The 20,372-nt window shown below is 37.2% G+C and overlaps 1 protein-coding gene across 1 annotated transcript in view; it reads left to right on the top strand.

The window, feature by feature from the left end:
- Nucleotides 1-11,085: 11,085 nt before the first annotated feature.
- LOC124162359 overlaps nt 11,086-20,372 on the top strand; it is a 177,889-nt gene continuing 168,602 nt past the window's right edge. Inside the window, exons 1-2 of the mRNA XM_046538869.1 lie at nt 11,086-11,208; nt 19,004-19,155. Of these exons, the coding sequence (XP_046394825.1) occupies nt 11,116-11,208; nt 19,004-19,155 (245 nt within the window). The 5' untranslated portion in view covers nt 11,086-11,115. The remainder of the gene's footprint in view (nt 11,209-19,003; nt 19,156-20,372) is intronic.

The raw sequence follows: 20,372 nt of genomic DNA, 5'->3' as shown, positions 1-20,372 counted from the left end.
TTCCCAGCCCAGCTCACTATACAGCTTGGAATTTCTCTCAGAAAAAAACGCCACATACCGCATGGCCTATTTCATCTCTCTTTCTATGAAGTAAATTGCTTAGACCTGTGATTTATAATGTTAATATTAGCTGTCGGAAACAGTCCTAGCTATTTACCACGTCAATGAAACACCACAGTCTGTGCTGTGGCCATCACAAAGTTTATAGTTAAAAAAGTAATTACCTCCTTCCTAATGTATTTTCCTCATTATTCGTAGGTATTAAAAACGAATAAATCAATCTTTTCCGTTTCGTGAAAATTTTAATAAATTTGCAAATGATAACGAAAATTTATTTGTTAACTAAATGATTTTACTTAAAAACATGCAAAACTTAGCGCGCATGACGGATTTGCAATTGTATTATAGTATTGGTTTGTAATAAAATGAGAGCGTTACGAGAACTGATTACACTAGTAGATTTTCACGGAAGAGATTTTCACGGAAGAGAAATCTATCGATTTCTCTTCCGTGAAAAACGTTGCCGGAACTACATCAAATTATCGTTATGCACAAAGGTGCATACTAAGTTGGTATAGTTCGCGAACACCGTGATCGTAAAAGTTAGTCCATCTCTCGATTTACCAAGACACATCGTGAAAGCAGCAGCCGAACACGAAAAGAGAAAAAGTAAAGCTGAGGAAAATACTGTCGTCGTTAGGCGAATTGATAATACAGAACAACACAACAAATTCTGAGAAGCAGAGGAAGCAATGGTGAGGACATACAAACGTAAATACGCTCACCGATGATAGCCAGCCGAAATGAGGTGGGATGTAGCCATCACGTCAGGCACTCCATTCAGGTCCTTGGCTGCTCCAACCAAAGCTAACTTCATCACATGCCTTAATATGCCGTCAGATTATTTTCTGGTTACCATGTCGATGATTCTGAGGGAAGTGCCTCAGAGACCTCAATGCTCGGAAACGAAGGCGGATTACCATCACTTTCGGGGAAATGCTGTAAAAAATCGAACTGAGATAAAAAGCAATGAAAACTCATAGGTATATATTTCCAATATAAAAGACGATGTGGAATCCGCCAATCCGCAAAGTGATTACGGATTGATTATACCACTCTTCGAAAGGAAAAAACAAATTCTAGGGAATATAGGATGATGTATCGCTTAAATTAAAAGCTCGGCATATTTAGCTCAGCTGAAATCTGAGGCGCTTCGGAAAACGGATATCAAATAGCAAAAATAATCAAAAAAATAATGGTTCAAAATGCAAAACGAGCTATTTCCAATTCAGCGTAAAATCTTACATGCACTGAGGTGGTAGGACGCTTCTCAGAGTTTTTAGACTTAGAAGGAAAAACATTAGTTCATAATACCTAAGTTCAAATGCGCAGCAAGAATGATAGATTACTGTGTCGCTTGAGTAGTCTAAATGCACAGAGATTGGATGGAGCGTGGGTACGGGACATGAAATACCTACTGAGATAGCAAGGATGTAACCCAATAATGTCGAACAACAATGTATACTAATGTAATGTAATATATTACTCATATTTTACAAATTATGAAAGGCAAATATTATTTGAAACCAAAAGTTTTTACAGTAATTTTTATATATAGTTGTTTTGTATGATATAAAGGAAAATAAAGTTAGGAAAGCAGCTTTTAATGTAAATTTCGCGATGATTTTCGATTCAAGCAATACATTATCCTGGAGGGTGCTCAGCATGACATGACAAGAACAATTACGAGAATAATTACTGTTGAATCTCTTAGTTTCATCAAAATTGGTCATCGAAGATGATAGAAATTTTACTCAATGGCATGACGGTGAATCTTCAACGAAAAATGATTGATATTCGTGTGGAAGAAAAAATACGTCTTTTTTGGAAAAAATCGATGAAAAACATTTTTTTAACCCATGAATTGGATATAATATTTCGTATCGAATTTAAATGTAGCTAAAAGCCTTAATTATAGTTTTTAAAGTGAAATTCGGATTGCTCTGCGTTCAGCAGAGACGACTTATTGAAATTTGAATGGGCGCGTGTTGACAACACATCTAGAGGCCGACCGGAGAGTTCACTGCATCTACAAATTACCCTGCAAGCCACCTACTAAGGCGTTTGGCAGGGGTGATTCATCGCTAATATGCACCTGACATAATCATCTTCTAAATTACCTTCGTTGTAATTCCATTGGGATTAAGGGTTCCTCTAAATAACTGGATCCGTTTTTTAACTGAGAAATATTACTGAGAGAGTTATTTTTTCATGGCCATAGCTGTATGTCTTGTTTTTTGGATTACCTTTTGGAGAACGAATCGATTAATTTTACAAGATAAATCACGTATCCTCTGAAGACACTTGTAGGGACGCCAGTAGAACCGTTAGTTTATTGGATTTACAAAAAAGGCCTCGAATTTCCTTATTCCATTACTTGCGATTTGATAAAACGAAACGCGGGCGAAAAGCGAACAAAAAATATCTCAGGCCAAATATCTCATGCTAATTTCCCATTAATTTTAAATTCACCTAATTTCACGCTAAATTTCCCGTTAATTTCACCAGGTTTCGCACTATTTTTTCTATAAACCCCATTTACGAATTGGTATTGGAATATCTCGCTAACAGTATCTTAGATTTTATTTATTGCTACATAATTAACAAGTTGGCCAACCGGCGTTGCTCGGCAAGGATAGTACCCACAAAAATGGGAAACTTGGAACTTGGAATTCATGGTCACATAGCAGGATGTCCAACAGCAGAGGTTGTAAGACGTGACGTAAAAAACGGTAATTAGAAAAGGACGCAAAGAACGCGTCGGACGCGACCGAAAGTAGCACGACGGGGTTTGATAGCATGAGAGGTAGCATATACTAACTTTGGACGAAATCCGTGGAGCCGTATGGAAATGCATAGCGGACAGACAAACAGACACCCTCTTTTATACATTTATAGATATATATTACGCTAATTTAATTCATTCGTGGCCCAAACTCGAGCAAAATAGATGCAGCGAATTTATCACGGCCTCGGTCTATCTCCTCTTTCCTCCGTCCAACATAGCAACCCTACCAGTAATTGAGTGGCAACATAAAGAAGGATTATCCTTGTGAAGAGTGTGTGTGTATGAGGAAGATACGGTAGTGGGGATGAGGTGTTGGCACTAAGGCCGGGAAAAGAACCAGGAAATGCAGTTAATGGGATCAAGGGTAGCGGAGGGGTAAGGGGAGAATGTTTTGGGATTTACTTGAGGAAAGAAGTGGGGATGAGCTTCGAGACGGAAAATGTAGCGACGAAGGAAACAAAGGGGAAAGAAGGGAGGAAATGGGAAGTAAAGGAAGGAACAACGATATCGGAAGGGACTATGAAATACGAAAGATAGTTTTAAGCTGAAAGCAAGTAAACAACGACAACGGTGCTTCTGAAGAAGGCGCATGCTTTCCTCTCGACCGGCCGTATTCGTTTTTTAATGAGAGAAAACTTTTTGAAGGTGAAAGCAGCCTCCATTCTTTGTTCACATCAAAAGGAGAATCAAATGCACTACTAAATATCTAGTCGATCTCGTTTGTTTTCTTTGCCTAATTTCTGTACCCAACTCTGTTTAGAAAAAAATCACTTACACCCTTCGACTTCTCACCCTTCATTAAAACTACACATGAAAATACTGTTGAATAATGGTACAAGCACAACGGCATTCAAAACTCAGCGATGAGTGTAGTCGACAGCATAAACGAAATTTTTGTGTCATAAATTAGGTATGTATCGGCGACTCGGTTCTCGGTTTTAACCTTTTATTTACGCTTGGAATCGTAATCAGATCAGTGGCGGATACATATGGGGGTGGCAAAGGGCGTCCCCCCCCCCTTGCGGAGCCGCCCACATTGCCTAACATTGCAGAACCACACCTGTAACTTTTCATGCATCATATGAAGGCGTCTTGTACATGTGTATCGTTATTTTAAACAAAACTTTCTTAAACTTTGCATACAACTTGATAATTATTCGTTACGTTAAAGATGAAGGTAGCTCAAGATATCTTTTGCGTCCCCTCTTGACTCTTTTCTGTATCCGTTACTGAACCAGAAGCAATAATAATAAATACGATCAGAAGTAATTTGGTAATCTGCAAAATGCTCCATGGATACCTAATTTAAGCAGTATAATACTTTAATAATAATTATAATGACAAAAATAATCATAAGTTTAAAAAAATAATAAATAGTTGATGAAGAAGCCGAACCGATAACTGGGAATGGGAACCATAATTGCGACCGCCAAAACAGTGCACCAGTCCCGTTCATTATTCTAATGTCATACAGGAATAAACCTACTTTAGGATGAGCTCAGGTTTTGACCCAAAATGAGAAGAATAAAATGGATACGGAAAATAATTGCAATGAGCTAAGGGAGCTCTGAAAAAATGAATTTGAAAAACTTTATCATCAATGGGGCGAGCTGAGATTTCACACAATAGTAATAACCTCCTAATTTATCGAGTGAATTTAGGACCGTGCAGTCCACTCATACCGTGATGTACATTCACACAAAATAAATACCTAAATGGGTAAATACCCACCAGGTGGGATTCAAATACGCGACCTCTGGATTAGCAAGCGAGTACTTAAGCCTACCACCACCTAGGCCGACTCACCTAGAATTATTTGCCCTCAGAACCGATTGTAGTTACCAGTATAATAGCGGATATATGACGATTTGATGCCAGCCTTTCTACAAAAGATGTCATTCATGACCTGACGCGAGAGAAACGATTCGCTTGCACAGAAAATTGAATCATGAAACATTTACGTTCCCGACTATTTTTTAGGCAATAACGCTTCCCAGGGTAAATGAAGAGTTGACATGGAAAAGGCATTAAGTCAGAAACTTTCGTTTTTTCATGGAGAAGGTAGTGCATGCCCATGCCAATGTCATGGACAAGGTAGAAAGGAAATTGGTACAATATATCAGTTGCTACGATACACGAAGTTTGTACACTAGTATAGGCTTCACACTGGTTGGCAAATGTCTTTCTTTCGTTTCCTGTATAATTCACATTAAGTGACTTCCTACCTTTCCTAAGTGATCGCTTCAATTGTCCCTTATCTATCGCCTTTAACGACACCAACGACCCTCACGTAAATATTTTAACACCAACGACATGGCAGTAGTATATTTACCCCATCTAGCGCCTGAATTTTTACATGTATTCATCTCATACATCAAGCAATTAATCTTTGACGACATAAAAATTGGCAACAATAATAAACTGACCTCAATTAATAACTTTAGTAAATGAAATTACAGCCCAGTATTTAATTTAATACAACACACCCAAATTCCCAAATAAAATATTAGCATATATGGCACTGATACGGAATTCACATTCTTTTTATCAAAGCCTCCATTTGGAAGACCATCAATATGTTTCAGATCTTTATTTCTAATTTCTGCCGTAATTTACTCTTTAGTACACATAAAAACGAGAGTAAATTCTGCGAAATAAGATTTTACGTGGTCTTTTGAAAGCCTTAAAATCCCATGTAAATACTAGGCATGTAAAAATATAATGACAACCACTTTCGTGAACTGAAGAAAAAATCCAGGCAAGATTTTCAATTAATTTTTTTGCGGGGGATACATCTCCTCATCCCCCCCATAGTTACGCCTCTAGTCAAAATGATGCAATTTATTGCAGTTATTTGGCATTAGTAAGAACTGGGGATAAGGTAGCCACTTTTTGTAGAAACATTTTTGTCAAAAAAGAACATCATGAGTCCATGGAACTGAAAGTTTAACTAGAAAAATAACTACTTTCAGGGGTTGTGAACGGAAAGTAATATATTCCACGCTCCTTCAAAGATGGTATTGCTGTGATGGATTGATGTCAAGAAAGGCCGCTACGCCATTGATGCACGGAGATAATAAATATATAAATACGGGAGGGTTGGCAACCCTAGCTTGGACCTGCCATAGCATTAATAAATTATTTTAATTAATGTGCACTTTCTTTAGATTGATTATTCTGAATTTTCAATTAATTTCCAATCAATATATCCTAATAATAAACGCTCTACTTGGAACAGTTATTACACAGTGCTGGTCACACAACGAAGAATAGTCTACACGCCACAAGCCTTAAAATAAGTCACGTGATTCTGATTCCTATTCAATACACATATATTCGAATACTATATAGGATACACTAATAGGCCCCTTCGATAACTTGTGACGATGTGGCACATGCAACAATTTTTAATCACACTCGATAAAATATGTTTTGACATGTAGTAGCAGAGACGTAAAAATTATCATAATTACATTACACGAGAACAGATATCAGCATGCAACACAGAAAAACCTATGCATTTCTTATTTTAAGGAACACCTTCAATCAAAAGCTTATGTTAACTTCGCGAACAACAAAAAATAGCTTAAGAACAACACACGAAACAATTTATCAGACACCGAGGATTTACCATTTCCTCGTACTAACAACGATAGCAATACCCCATGCTGAACTTCAGCACCCTTGTATATATTACATTACACCCAACTCTCCTTATTTCGGTCAATAATCCTTTACGTGAAAGATATAGCAATTTTAAAACCCTCCTTCATGCGGTTAATTACGCTTTACGTGAAAGACAAAGCACATTTTTTTAACCACCTAGATCCTCCGTAATTTTGTCACGTGACCTACTTCCTCAATTGATCATTTTTCTATCTCCAATTCAAAGTAATGTTACAAAATATCAGTAAGCCATAGCTTATAAGAAGATAAATCACATGACTTACATTTATCTTTCAAAATACCAGGCGCCTCCTTTGAAAAGCCGTTTACCACGATTGTCCTTTCTGTCCTCCCCAATGCCTCCCGGATTACGTCCCGACCACGAATCACTAACTCACACTAGTACAAATACAGACTCGCTGACTTCTAGCAAAAAATATAAGGGATGTATGGATGCGAGTCTGACACCCCCACCCTGCTCTCCAACGGCGAAAAAAAGTGGAGTGAGGAACATCGAAAGGAAAGTGGCCAATCAGAAGATTTGACGGGCCGTTCTCGAGAGCCGTCAACACCCCCACCCCACTCGTTTCCATGGAGACACCTTGCGACGCGTGCCTACGGGCACCATAGGTGCCGCTTGTAATGACCCGTGGCTTTATCATAAACCATGGTAAAAGCGAATGGCATGACTTAAGTTTTTTTGATTTTATAACCACTTTCAATAACATGATTTCGATGAGACTGCCAACTGCGAGCGCTGAAAGGTTCATAGAGTTTTTATCGCGCCATTGGTTTCGGATATCTATTGCATAATTAAAGAAAATTTCTTTAGAACATACGTATTTTTTGCACTCATCGATGCCTTTGCCCCAAGGCTCTATGAGGCTGACTTCATTGAGTACCCGGGTCTCCCGCTGGCGCTCTAGAGCTTTCACATCTCAGCGCGCAGTTTGTATATAGTTTGAAAATGCGCTAATCTCAAGAGAACGTTATGACCACCGTATTGATTCCAATTAATTTGATTAAATAACTTTATATTGATAATCCATAGTTATCCAAGATCGGGCTTTATCTGTTTCACATAGTTACCTTCGGTATTTGATCTAATTGACCATTTCCGTCAAGAAATAGCATGATATCATAATTGAAACATATTAATTTTCCTTGTGGATCGTAATAATTAAATGCCTTTCACGCCAATTTAATGAGTTTGACCAGTTTCCAAATGCTAAAGTTTCCGTGGCTCAGTCTAGAGAATAAACTGATATTTTTAACTCCTTCGAAAACCGAGTTTAAAAGTATATCAGTTTTTGCCCGAAGGATGGTGATTGGCTATGGAAGCGTTAGGATTTAGAAAACCTAATGCGAAGACCTAGAAAATAATCTTGAACTTTGAAACATTTTAGTGCATTATTGTAGTGACCATCAAAATACGCGAATTTCTGCGATTTTTCCTTTGATTTCACATGCTTGCACATTCCACCACAAACATGGGTTGTGTTTTACAAATGGGAATCATACCTTAGCTTTCCATTGAAGACGTCTGTGAGATGTTGACAACCAAAAGGCAATTTGGCCTGTTTCCCAAGTTTTGGAGTTTTATGTGCGGGGCAGCAATCCTGCCGGGGATATATGAGCTATGGAACAGCCCCCAGTGAAACGGGATATTCCATAGTGCCTAAGTGTTCCTGGAAAATTTGTTTTATAACCTCTGAAAACAGCATTTTAAGTACTCTCTAAAACTGAAATTTATTTAAACTTTTGATGCTTCGGTTTTCATAGTACTTCAACGCACAGGTTTCAAACATTTTTTTTGGACAAATTACCATTTTGGTTGGGGGGGACATTCTCCCCGAGACCCCTCAAAATTCCGCCCTTTGTCCGGAGTGGTATCTAACCTCACCAATCCCAGCAAACCTTCATTCGGTTAATAGTGTGAATGAATGAGTGAGGTTCTGTGCGAGTGAATGAGTCGTTATTTTAGTTTTAGAGAGATATTTTGGGGTTTACGCAGCAATACTGATTCCCCGATGCCCAGTCTCCCTCTTTACGAACGCTAGGATTTAACTCGACGCCAAGATCACGGTTTATGGCCATACTAAAGGCATAGCTTGATTGAGAAGGAGCAAGGAGAGCCGAATTTATCCCGGGTCACTTTGAGAAGTCCACAAAAGGCAGAGTATTGAAGAGGACAAAAAAATATTGGCCCTACTTCCAATTTTTTTGCGGCGACTTTGCCTGAAGGTGGAAGCCTGGGACCTACTGTCCCCTTATTACCTTCCTGAGGGCTATTATTAAACGTAGAGATACAACGTAGATATATGCACCATTGCCTACACTGGGCATTTTTATTAGGACATTGCCTTTCCATTTACACATTCGCTAAAAAAATCGTTCTTGAACTCAGCTTTGTAATCAAGAAAACGTATCTCAAAAATTGTTTAATGCTGACTAAATTAATGAAAGTAAGCTGTATCCCTTTCATGCGAAGACTACGGCAATTAGTAGTAAATGCTCTAATGGATTCTGGGTTTGCACCGCGTTGTGTCATGTTTGATGACGAATTTCGCCTGCCATCAGGTCAGGCATCTTCAGGTCAGAAGTCAATTGCTGCCCTGCAATACTGTCGTCCTCAGGTATGAAACAACGAGGTGGAAACACAAAAACCATTGGAGTATACCTACGTATTCCTTTTTCCTCACACGAGAACTTCGAATGCTATGGTGACACACCCAGTGGCGCAGCGAGGGGGGGGCGAGAGGGATTTGGGGGATAAAACCCTCTAAAAGTGTAAGGATTAATAAAATATCCCTAAGAAAGCCGTAAAACTCACCATTTTGAACCATTTATCTTAAAATTCCGCAAATTATTAATCTCGCACATATCGCTTATCCCGGTGGGTATTCCATACCCCCACACACCCCGATATTAATTGCAAATTCCACCTAAACCCCCCCCCAGCCTTGATTCCTAGCTGCTCCCCTAGACACACCAATGCTCAACGTTAATATACGTTGCGGGACGTCTGAAAAATAGCAACTCTTCGTGTACGTTTTTCTTACCAAATTGTATTTCATATGAAAAATTTAGAGCCGATATAAATCCAAACAGCAATTCCATTATGAAGTTCGACCGATAGCTTTTGCCCCAAGACATTCTTACCCTGGCACCGAAGTAGATACCTATAATTTATTAGGGTCTGTACGTAAGAGAAATGCATTGTTTCTTTAACTAGGTTGCTGAATGCTATGCTCAGAGTTTTTCCCGTCATTTTTAAACTCAATTTTTTAATTAAAATTATTATTAAAATTGTTAAATATAACCATTGACAGTGTGATTTTTTACTGATATCTTAATCATGAATCCAACTGTTGTGGCCTCAGATATTTTGTGATGTGATGGAAGCATAGGCGGATCTTGGGGGGGGGGGGGGGGGGCACGAGGGCACGTGCTCCCCCGCCCAGACCCTTATAAAATATGCAAGATTTTTAATACAGTCCCATCATCATTGCGTTCGTTTTGTATAACGAAGTATCCTTGTGCCCCTCCAGAACAAAATCCTGGATACGGCCTTGCTTGTACCCCCCTTGAAATAAATCCGCCCCTGGATGGAAGTATATTGTTGTGTTATAATTATATACGGATTAATCAAGGGGGGGCAGGCCATGTTTGTTCAAGTTGTAGGTAAGATTTAAGCATGGAATAGGCGAATGAAATCACATTTTAAGGAAACTGCAACAGCTCTTTATTAGTTTTTAAAATTATTTGCATGAAAAGAATTATTTTCCTTAAAGACGTTTGCGATTTTGCTTGTTGCAGCTGCCCCCTCCTGCCCCTCGCTAAGTAAGCCCATGAAGATATACTTTTTGCACGTATTTATTTTAATATTCAATACTACAGACAATAGCGATGCATTCATCGAAGGGCATTCAAGAAGTTTCTTCTTACCAGTACACACTCTCTCTCTCTCTCTACAGGTAAATTATAATTTTCTCTGATTGAGACTGTCATCATTGAATAAATACTCCATTACATATATTATTAAATACAAGAAGTTCATTTACTTTGCACTTTTTCAAACCGATAACTTGTTTCGCCCACGCTTTTTGGAATTCGCTGTGCAATTGTTTCGTACAGTCTTCGATGGAGCGAGTACACGAAAATGTGCTCAAGAGGTATGAGGTGTTATTTTTCTTTTATCGATGGTTATCGTACTGGATATCGTTCAAGTGTCAGTGAAGGTGTTTGTTTATAGTAAATACTTCGCGTATATCTTGATCAGAGCTTGCTGGTGGCCTTTATATAACCTAGAAATCTGATCCTCAAAATTACCTTATGCAAATCTGCGCTTTGTACATGTATATTTATTTCCAAAAAGTTGTGTACATATTATGTTTTTTATGATTATGTTCTAATAAGGTGATTCAGGTTGAGATAAAATCCCTCAGATTCAGGGAATGGCTAATACAATAACGCAAATGTTTCTCTCAAACAACGCTATTATATTTGTAGCATGTGGATGAGATTATTAAAAGTTTAAAATCAACAAGTTTATATTTTTTCAGTTTTTTCAGCCAATCCAGGAAACTAGGATTTTTGAGATGCAAGACACAAAGTTTGGGCACCTGTATCATGCTTGCCGGGTGCTATCCAGATTGTCTCTTCGGATGGGCAAATACGTCTTGAGGGTTTTTGTAAGTTACTTTAAATGGCCTTAACTTTTGTCTTAGCAAACCGTTGTGCGCCGTTTGTTTTTTTTGCCTTAATTAGAGAGACGAGATTCCTTTGATGCGGCATTGATTGCTTTTTCCCCCACAGAATTATTAGTAATAATTAAGTATAACTGGTTCTGCGAAAATTCATTTTTACATGTTGTGAGCATAGGATGAAGGTTCGTATGCTAATGGATAACGTGAAGAACTTAAGTGGTGCATACAGCAAATACATATTTATTATAAGGACAAGCCCTATATAGTCATCTAATATGCCAACTTCATACACGCTAGACTTTTTTTAGATTCCTTTGTTGGTTGTCTATAATCCTGAACGGTTCTGAAATTTGTCTTGCATTATTGTCAGTAATTATATTTTTATCCAGCTCTTGCTAAAAAAGTGAAAGCCTTTTTGTCAAATAGAATGGTTATTAATCATTATAAAAACATAGATTATGGTTCATTATGAATCTTTGTAATACTCTATATTGAAGAGGTAAGTGATGATGTTGAGATTTAATATCTTGGTCATTGAATTTGGTTTTTTATTTAAAGACTAATAATTTAACTAATGAATGATTTGTAGGAGAACTAGGTAATAGTGACAGTGTTATTGTTTAGGAGAAATAAGCGGTGAGCTGCATTAATATTATTTATGCATTATGTATTCGATGATGATGATGTATCACAATTCACATTTATCTCTTACACTATTAGTTTAACATGGCCATAGAGTTCATTTGATCTGCATGAAAAGATTTTTATAATCCAATTGTCATCGTGATCATCACTATTTATTCCCAGAAAACGTTACTATTTTATATCATCTGTATAAAGTTAGATTTGTTCCTCGTCTCCTTTATGATTCATTTGCTTTGGCTCATTGTTACCCTGTTATCCTTCCTCACTTTAGTTTTGAGGTTTCTTTTGCTCCAAGACTGAGTACTTCTTTGAAAGCACGCAAAAAATTGTTGGCATTGTACATGAGGAATTGTCAGGAAATTAAAGCGATAGTCTTTTGTGATTTCATATTTTGTTTAATATGCATATAAGGTGTTAAGATGTATACTTGAATACTCATTAACTAAAATGGTGTTATCATAGCAAGTAATGATGGGGTTTGGCTTAGTGCTCCAGTGGGTTGAGCATTTTGCTACGGACCAAAGAGTACTACGTTCAAATCCTCTGGGGTGTATTTGGAAGCAACTATGTATCATGCATCCTTTTGGTTCAAGGTGATTAAGGGATGGGGTCTGATTATCTACTCTCATTCTGTGAAATTAATGCTCTTCTGGCTTGGTTCGGGGGTGAGTAATAACTTCATCTAATCAAACCACAATTTTAGTTGGGGCAATTCATGAGTGAGTGAATTATATTGCTTAATGAAACAGATGTTACCGAATTTCACAGTCATAATAATTAATCAGTATACAATTAAGTACGATAAAATTACTAAAAAGAGAATGCTAAAAGTAAATGGTTACCGTATTTCAGGGGCGCAGCTAGGAATTGGGGGGATTTTTGGCACAACTAATACTGGGGGTCTGGGGGGTATGAAATACCCACCAGGGTAAGCAGGAGGTGCGGGGGCTCACCCCCAGAAAAATTTTAAGATAAATTCTTCAAAATGGTGAGAGTTTTTCAGCATTTTTGAGGTATATTTTATTAATCCCACACTATTCTATAAGTAATATTAATCCAATTAAGTAAAATGGATTAAACTGAAAATTTTCTCTGAGCTCTGGGGTTCTATCCTAAATCCCCCCTCAATGCCCTATGCCTTATTTTATAATAATTATATAAATTATGGTGATTTTAATACTATTATAAAAAGGCAAAATATGTTTGGCAAAAAAATATTACTATGAGCTGTGAATTTTCTTAAAATTCTACATTTTCATAACTTTCATATGATATATCAACACAAATTATTCAAAATTTTAAGTATTTGGATGAAATATATCAACTAGAATCAAAGCATATTTTGGATTTTTATGTATCAATGGATTGTTATTTAATTGCCTAGATTCACAGTGAAAGTTGATATAGGTAATCGAAGATTGGTCTTTTTCATGACAACTTTTGAGAAGAGTTGTGATTAAATGAGGGTTTTGAGAACTCTTGGAACTTTTGCTTTTCATTAAATCATTGTGAATTGTATAATTGCTTACTCACTCATGGAAATCCTGAGACCTTATTCCACTTCATTGGTTTTAATGTACAATATTACCAAATTGTTGATTGCACTCACCTAACAGGGATAAAGGCTAGCAATGTTGGGATTACCTATTTAGCCAGTACTTATAAAACTGACTTGTTGTTTTTTATAATGATGACGAATTAAGTTTGGACGTCACTCCCATTAATTTTATGCAGACTTAATTTACCTAAGCATACAAAGTTCTTTGTGAATAAGTCCTCCTTAGCTTTCTGGATAAAGCAACATAGGTACTTACATGTATACTTGGCTATCTAGGGATCATCAAACAAAATTTCATTTTTATGTAGTATTCCCATTGCGATAACACATTCATGCCAAACAAAAAAATCCTTAAATTAGCATCAACTCAATGAAGCATCATTCATTATTGCATTATTTATTGTGTGATATTTTCAATATAGTGATAGTATAATGCTTTATGCTGCCACCTCGATCCTGTATTCATCATTTTCATTTCTCTTATTAGCATTAGAAAAACAATTAACATACATGCACAGAAGTAGAATGGACTTGGTTCAACTAGTTTTCTAGCAACAAGTATGTAGATAATGGCCAATTTTCTTGGGTTTTAAACAGAACTCATTTATACTTATTTTATCCAATAAGTTATTTCACGCTCAAACCTAAGGTGATTTGTAAACATTAATAATCCATTAAAGTGTAGACAGTTAATTCCATTTTACTTTTGCTAATTATGGTTGAATCTACTTGTTGTAAGGTTATTTATTGCAAATGATTTTTTTCACATTAGCTAGTTGGGAAGTGTTAGGGTGATCTGAGCAAATGAGAATATTGAAAATGATTGAATTAGAACAATTTTTTCCACTTATGCTTAATCATCCATACTGTGCTTCTGATAAATCAGGGCCAAGTAATATTTGACAAAAAATCCATGGTGTGCAGAGTGTTGAAGTGTTTCAGGTGCTTGGGTGTTGGCAGCAAGTAGACTCCCAAATGACCAATTGGCTTGTACACTAATATCTGCCTGCCATGAGCATACATCCAACCTAGTATGATTCTTGAGCCTGGAAAGACTAGTCTCTCGAACATTTCATAGTCACTGTGGTGCCTCCTTCCTTTTTGCCCTTCCACTCCTCTTTAGGTCAGGGCATAAAAGCCTCTGACTAACAAGTTACACTGCAGGACTGTATCCTAGCTGCAAACACTGAGAATCTCAGTCTAGTTTTAGTGAAGCCTATTTTCAATACGTTTATATTTAAAAACCAAGTAAAGTCATTATATGACCTATTTATTACCTCAAGATTTAACTTCAATGGAAATCTCTATTTTAGCACCAAATTTGACCATTGTTTGGCCTTTAACCTCTCAACTACCTCCCCTTTCTACACCTTGGGATATACCTCATCTTATCTATTAGTCTGTTTTAAGCTATTTTACCTCTTCATGTTTTGAGGAAAATTTTATGTTTGCTGCTGGCTGAATGTAGTAGTGGTATTTCACTGAAGAGAAACCTTCAAAACAGGAGAAACATTAGTGCATTCAAAACTAGTATTGTGGTTTTCACAAAGTATTTACTTTTTTTATATCATTGCCAATGTTTTTGTCAAGTCTTGTTGTAATGGTTGAAGGCCATTCAAGTATGCCTTACTCAAATATTCATTAAACTAGGTAGAGATTATGAATTTGTATTAAAGATTATTTCCATCTAGAATTGCTTTAGTACATCTCAAAATTTGCACGAATAAGATGAAATCCTGTTTTTTTAAATTATCATATTCTCAGGAAGTACATGACTGCACAAGGAATTTGGTGACCTTCCTCCTAAAATTTTTACTATGATGCAGTCATTATTGGCCTCATGAGAATTTAATTTGTGAAGTAATTTATTGTTTGGTATTTTCATCCTCTTTTTCACTATTTTCTAGCATCAGAATCTTTGTATTGAGATTAAATAATTAGTGACTAAATTATATTTTATGATTTCATTTACTATCTGTCTTCTTGTCTATGAAAGAGAATGATCATTCTCCTCTGTATGTAACAGCATTTATGGGCAAACTGAACCTGTTTTAGTTAAATACAAAAATCATCATTGTAAGTTTTAAAAATCTTCTTATTAAGTAGGCAATAGAGTTCTACTGACAGCTATCAGTATTTTTGTTTTAAGAGTGCCACTATTTAGAGGTAATGTTGATGAATTCTCTATTAATCCATTTATCTAACTTGGGGCTTATTGCCTTTTTATCGATTCGTAATTTTATAGGTTAAGTATGTGGTGTAAAATGTAAGATAGGAGGGGGTTGGCATTCAGGTGAAGTTACCGAGGATGATCAAGGCCAAACTCAAGTATCTTTGATGCTCTATGGGTCGTTTTGTTTCCTGATATATTGCTTATTTTAAACTTGTTCTATCGCCTCTACATTTAAAGGGTACATTCTATATTTATCCAGTAGTGGATACATGTGGGCGGCGTCCCCCCCACCCCTTGGGGGGCCGCCCGCATTGCCGAACATTGCAGAAGCACAAATGTAACTCTTTTATATCGCATGATGGTATAGTCCAGTCTATGTGTATAATAAGTTTAAATGAAACTTTCTTGAACTTTGCATGCAACTTAATTACTTTTTATTACGATAAAAGTTAAGGTAGCTGAAGATATCTTTTGAGCCCCCCCCCCCCCCGTTTGAGTGTTTTCTGTATTCACTACTGTATTTACCTTAGTCTCAAATCAATTTAAATAATTTTTCCCATGTTAAATGAAGTCGTTCGCTCGCATTCTCGTTGAGAGCCGAAATCGTAATTCGTTAAAAGAATTTTTCTAGATGGAAGGGAAAGAAAACTTTCGACGAAAAAACAATTGTCCCCGTTCAGCCATTCTCTCTTAAGTTGAAATTAAGATTACATCAAAGTTCGCGACCACTTTTCATGAGTTGGTGCCGAAATGAGATATCTGTTACATGCACCCGTTCAGAGAAACCTTTCGTCGAGGGAAAGAATCGCCCAGAAGTAGTGAACAACGACGAACCACACTTGGAGGAGTCGCTGAGAAATAGTGACTTGCTCGGCATGAGTTTGTCAGTCAATCAAATTATCTGCAGAAATGCTAAGGCCGTCGATCAATCGTCGTTAATTGCTCTAGAAGTAAGTGACTGATCTAAAAACGAGTCTATATATTTTTTACGCTTCCACAATCGGCATCAATTAAAAAAATGGTGACCGAACCTATTGACATAATGGAGACAGGTAATCATTGCCAGGGGTTTACTTCGTATATGCTGAAAATATCCTCTAGCTATGGTAGTTTTAGACGAGTTGTACATCAGGAAATCAAATCAAACGTTCAGGAGTGATCGTCCTTGTAAGCTTGAATTGCGAATTCGCCTTTTTTCTTCATCTGAGGGATCCCTTTTTAGGGATCACGATGGTTGTTGGCTAGAGAGCGATTACCTTTTTTGATTCACTCGTTCATTTTCGCTATCCCGTCAGCTTTTACAGCCCTCATACCACTGACCACCGAACGTGGCGTTGAAATCTCCCTCCGGGATATTTGGGCTCAGATTAGCCAAATGACGTTTTCAACGACGAGAAATGTGTGTTCTGAGTTATGGATTAAGTCTTGTGAAACCTCATCGCCGGACCCGTCCCTGGAAATTTTCGCGGCACACGAACATTTTTTAGCGTACACAAGAGCTGGAGATGAAAATCTCCACACCAAGAAAAAAAACATGATCGCGCCCATTTAGACCTCGGAGACAATTCCATGGTGTTGGGTTTACAAGTAATTTGAATTACCTCTTTGCAAATGTTCGTAAAACTCCATTAATTTTGTGTTCTGAGTGATCACATAAAACTAAAATGTTTATGAAATTTTAGCCTTGTAACACTTAAAACTCAACCGTGTATTTCCGTGGATAAACATAATTTTATGTGAGGTCTGCTGGAATCTCGTCAATTCCTGATACTTCAATCTGATATAGTGATTCATCCGTAGGTCCTTCATTGCGGCGTCAAATTTGTATCTTAATATTGAAGTTACCATCCTTTTCTACTTCACTTTATTCATAAATTATTCGCTGAGCAACATTATTTTTGTGGTTTAACACTTCCGGGCATTCCTTCCATTTCTTCGATTTGTCTTAAGTTTCAATCGGGAGATCTCCGACCATGCTCCTTATGGCATTTCATTTTTCCTTCTTCTTCATGAAGTGGTTCATCATTAGAAATTAGGCAGCTTCTGTTTGCGCTGTGAGAGGCTGTTCTGCAAATTTTAGCAGATATTCTTCATTCAAATGTCTCTGCCTTTTCTCGATTTGTGACTTATTTAGTTCCTTACTTTCATGTAGTTTTGTTGCCCTTTTCATTTCTATACCTTTTCTTTCCTCATTGAGCACGAAGACTTCATCGGTGATCCACGGCTTTTTCATGACAGCTTTACTTCTCCCAAGTACTTCTCATTATTGATAAATTAATCAATTTTTAATGCTATTTCAGCTTTCTTCCATTGATTTCTTTGTAAACATCGGTTTTCATTTTTTCGGTTTCTTGAAAACTAGCTGATGTTGGGCATCCTTCAAATTTTCAAAGTACATAAACTTCCCATTTTGCTGTAATATTTGCTATAAACATAACATTTATTTGGATGGTTATTTGACTGAGCATTTAGGTGTAAAAAAAGTCTGTTAGGTTGTAAAATGAAAAAAAAAATCATGTAGCTCTGAATATGCGTATAAAGTTAAGGACTATAGCACTAAGGTTCGTGAGTCAATCGCAAAATAAATACCATTTGCTGAAATTTGTAGTAGCTGCTCTCCAAAGTATTTGACTGGGCTCCCGTTCAACCACTAAAACCGTGAATACCGTGAAAAACCTGGAAATAGCCGAGAATTTCGTTGTAAAACCTTAAAAATCTCTCAAAATTGATTGTAAAACTACGATTGAGAGTGGAAGAGAAATATCAATATGTCGATCATAATTCAAGGTTAGTCATAAGCAGTCACTGTCCACGCATTTATATGCTCACGTATATTCGAAGGGCAACTATTAGTATTTGTGCCATGGCGCCACATTAACCTTAAGACCGTACCGAAAAGACTGTACCTAGACTGTAGACTGTACCTGTACCTTAAGCTAGACGACCTGTAACCGAAGTGTTCATTAACCGTGGCGCAAGCATCAGCACGAGGTGAATAAATATAAGAAAATATTGAGGGCATGACTTGCTAAAATTACCTCCCTCAACAATGAGGTTACAATCATGTTTCTTTGATCAAGAGTAGAAATGGAGAAACTGATAATTCTCAGAGAATTCTTCACTTTCTGCATATTGAACATAATGATTACTCATGACTACACCTGTCGCTCCAATCTTTTCCTTCTGCTAGGGGGTCATGTTACACAAAATACATGTAACAGTCATCCACTAATCCTAACAATTCCAATGCCTTCTTAACGTCAATGTGTTCGTACTTATGTTCACCAATACTCTCCCTTCCACTTTTCTGGGTCACGTATGGGCTATGTTGTTGAAGGACGTTCCATATTTTCATTTGGCCATTCGTTTCGATCCTCTTTTAATTATTCTGGTTCTCATTTCAGGTCACTTCACATCGGGCACCATTTTCGTCCACCGTCTTGTGTGCATCTCATTCCACCCATTTCATCTCAACTAATCCGCCTCCAGCACCCGAAGTCAAAGGTTCCCTTCTTCTTTGGTGGCTTGCTCTGATGGACCATATGGAACCCTCGGGGTGAGTGGCACAATCCATTCCAATTTTTTTGCATATCGTCTGCTTGGGTGTCCCTGTATGTACTTCTTGCTTCGTGGCTCGTTCTTCTAGGAAGTTTCCTGGGCATGAAATTTTGCACACTTTGATTTTGCGGGACGTTTCTTCAGCCTCATCTCTTCTTTTCCCATGCTACCCTACAAGTTGTATTTCCTTAGGTTTTTGGAAGTTGTGATGAGCCTTTTTCTACCTGTTAAGTTTTTTTTTAAAGCCCACTACTCTGTATTACATATATAAACTATCCCGCAACCCACTTCAGTCGGCGAGCTGCTGGGGAGTTAGGACGCCAGGCATTCTTTCATTCATTACACTTGTAAGAGAATGAACTCACAATACAACAGCTGTCCGTTTTTTTACTCTTTTGATTGAATTGGAACATCTAAGGATTCGAGCTAAAGTTTTAAATTCCATTGCCTATTGTAATGGATTCTGTATTTTAAGAATACGTAAAAATGTCGTTACATTTTTTTGAAACAAATCGCTTTGATCTTTGTAGAAAGCTGATGTCTTATAAATAAATTTACTCAGATATTCAGGTAAATTGTCGGGCTTTAAAAAAGGAGCATTGTCTAAAGTGTATGCTGGAGCTAAGCTAAGCGTATGATCCTGCACTTGCACCTGCACTGCACCTGCACTTGTGGTGATATATTTTGTGCCGGCAGAAAGTGGGCCAGGAGTTGACGTCAATACGACTTATATCTCTTCTTTGTAGAAAAGGTTTATTGCAGTAATTTGAGGCTAAGTTTTCTTCCTGTATAATTTCTCCTCTTCTGTGTTACATTAGTATATACTTTGCATCCAAAAACCATTGTAAATAAGTGAAATCCAAAGCAAATCCCTTAGTTCGAGTATTGGTGACGTAGAAAGTTCTATATCTATACCTATTTGAGACTCTTTCCCCGGAGTAATAGTAATCTTGATACATACTTGGTGGTGAAAAATATTTTTAAAGAAAATTATTAAGGAATTAATAAACATGTGAAACGATACAGCTCATCAATTCTCTCTCCGTATAGATAGGTATGAGTCTGCTGCAAATCCGAGGACTCTCATCTGCAGTGGTTATCTTTGGTCATCGATACCTTATTTTAGCTATATTTCTTTCTAAATGGAACATAGCGATTGAAAAAGGAATGCATTTTAGCCCAGAAAGCTGCATCCCGATAAAGACTTACATGGTT

Source organism: Ischnura elegans, chromosome 7, assembly GCF_921293095.1.
Source record: "Ischnura elegans chromosome 7, ioIscEleg1.1, whole genome shotgun sequence".
Taxonomy (NCBI): domain Eukaryota; kingdom Metazoa; phylum Arthropoda; class Insecta; order Odonata; family Coenagrionidae; genus Ischnura; species Ischnura elegans.
This window is presented reverse-complemented; position numbering and strand designations above follow the sequence as displayed.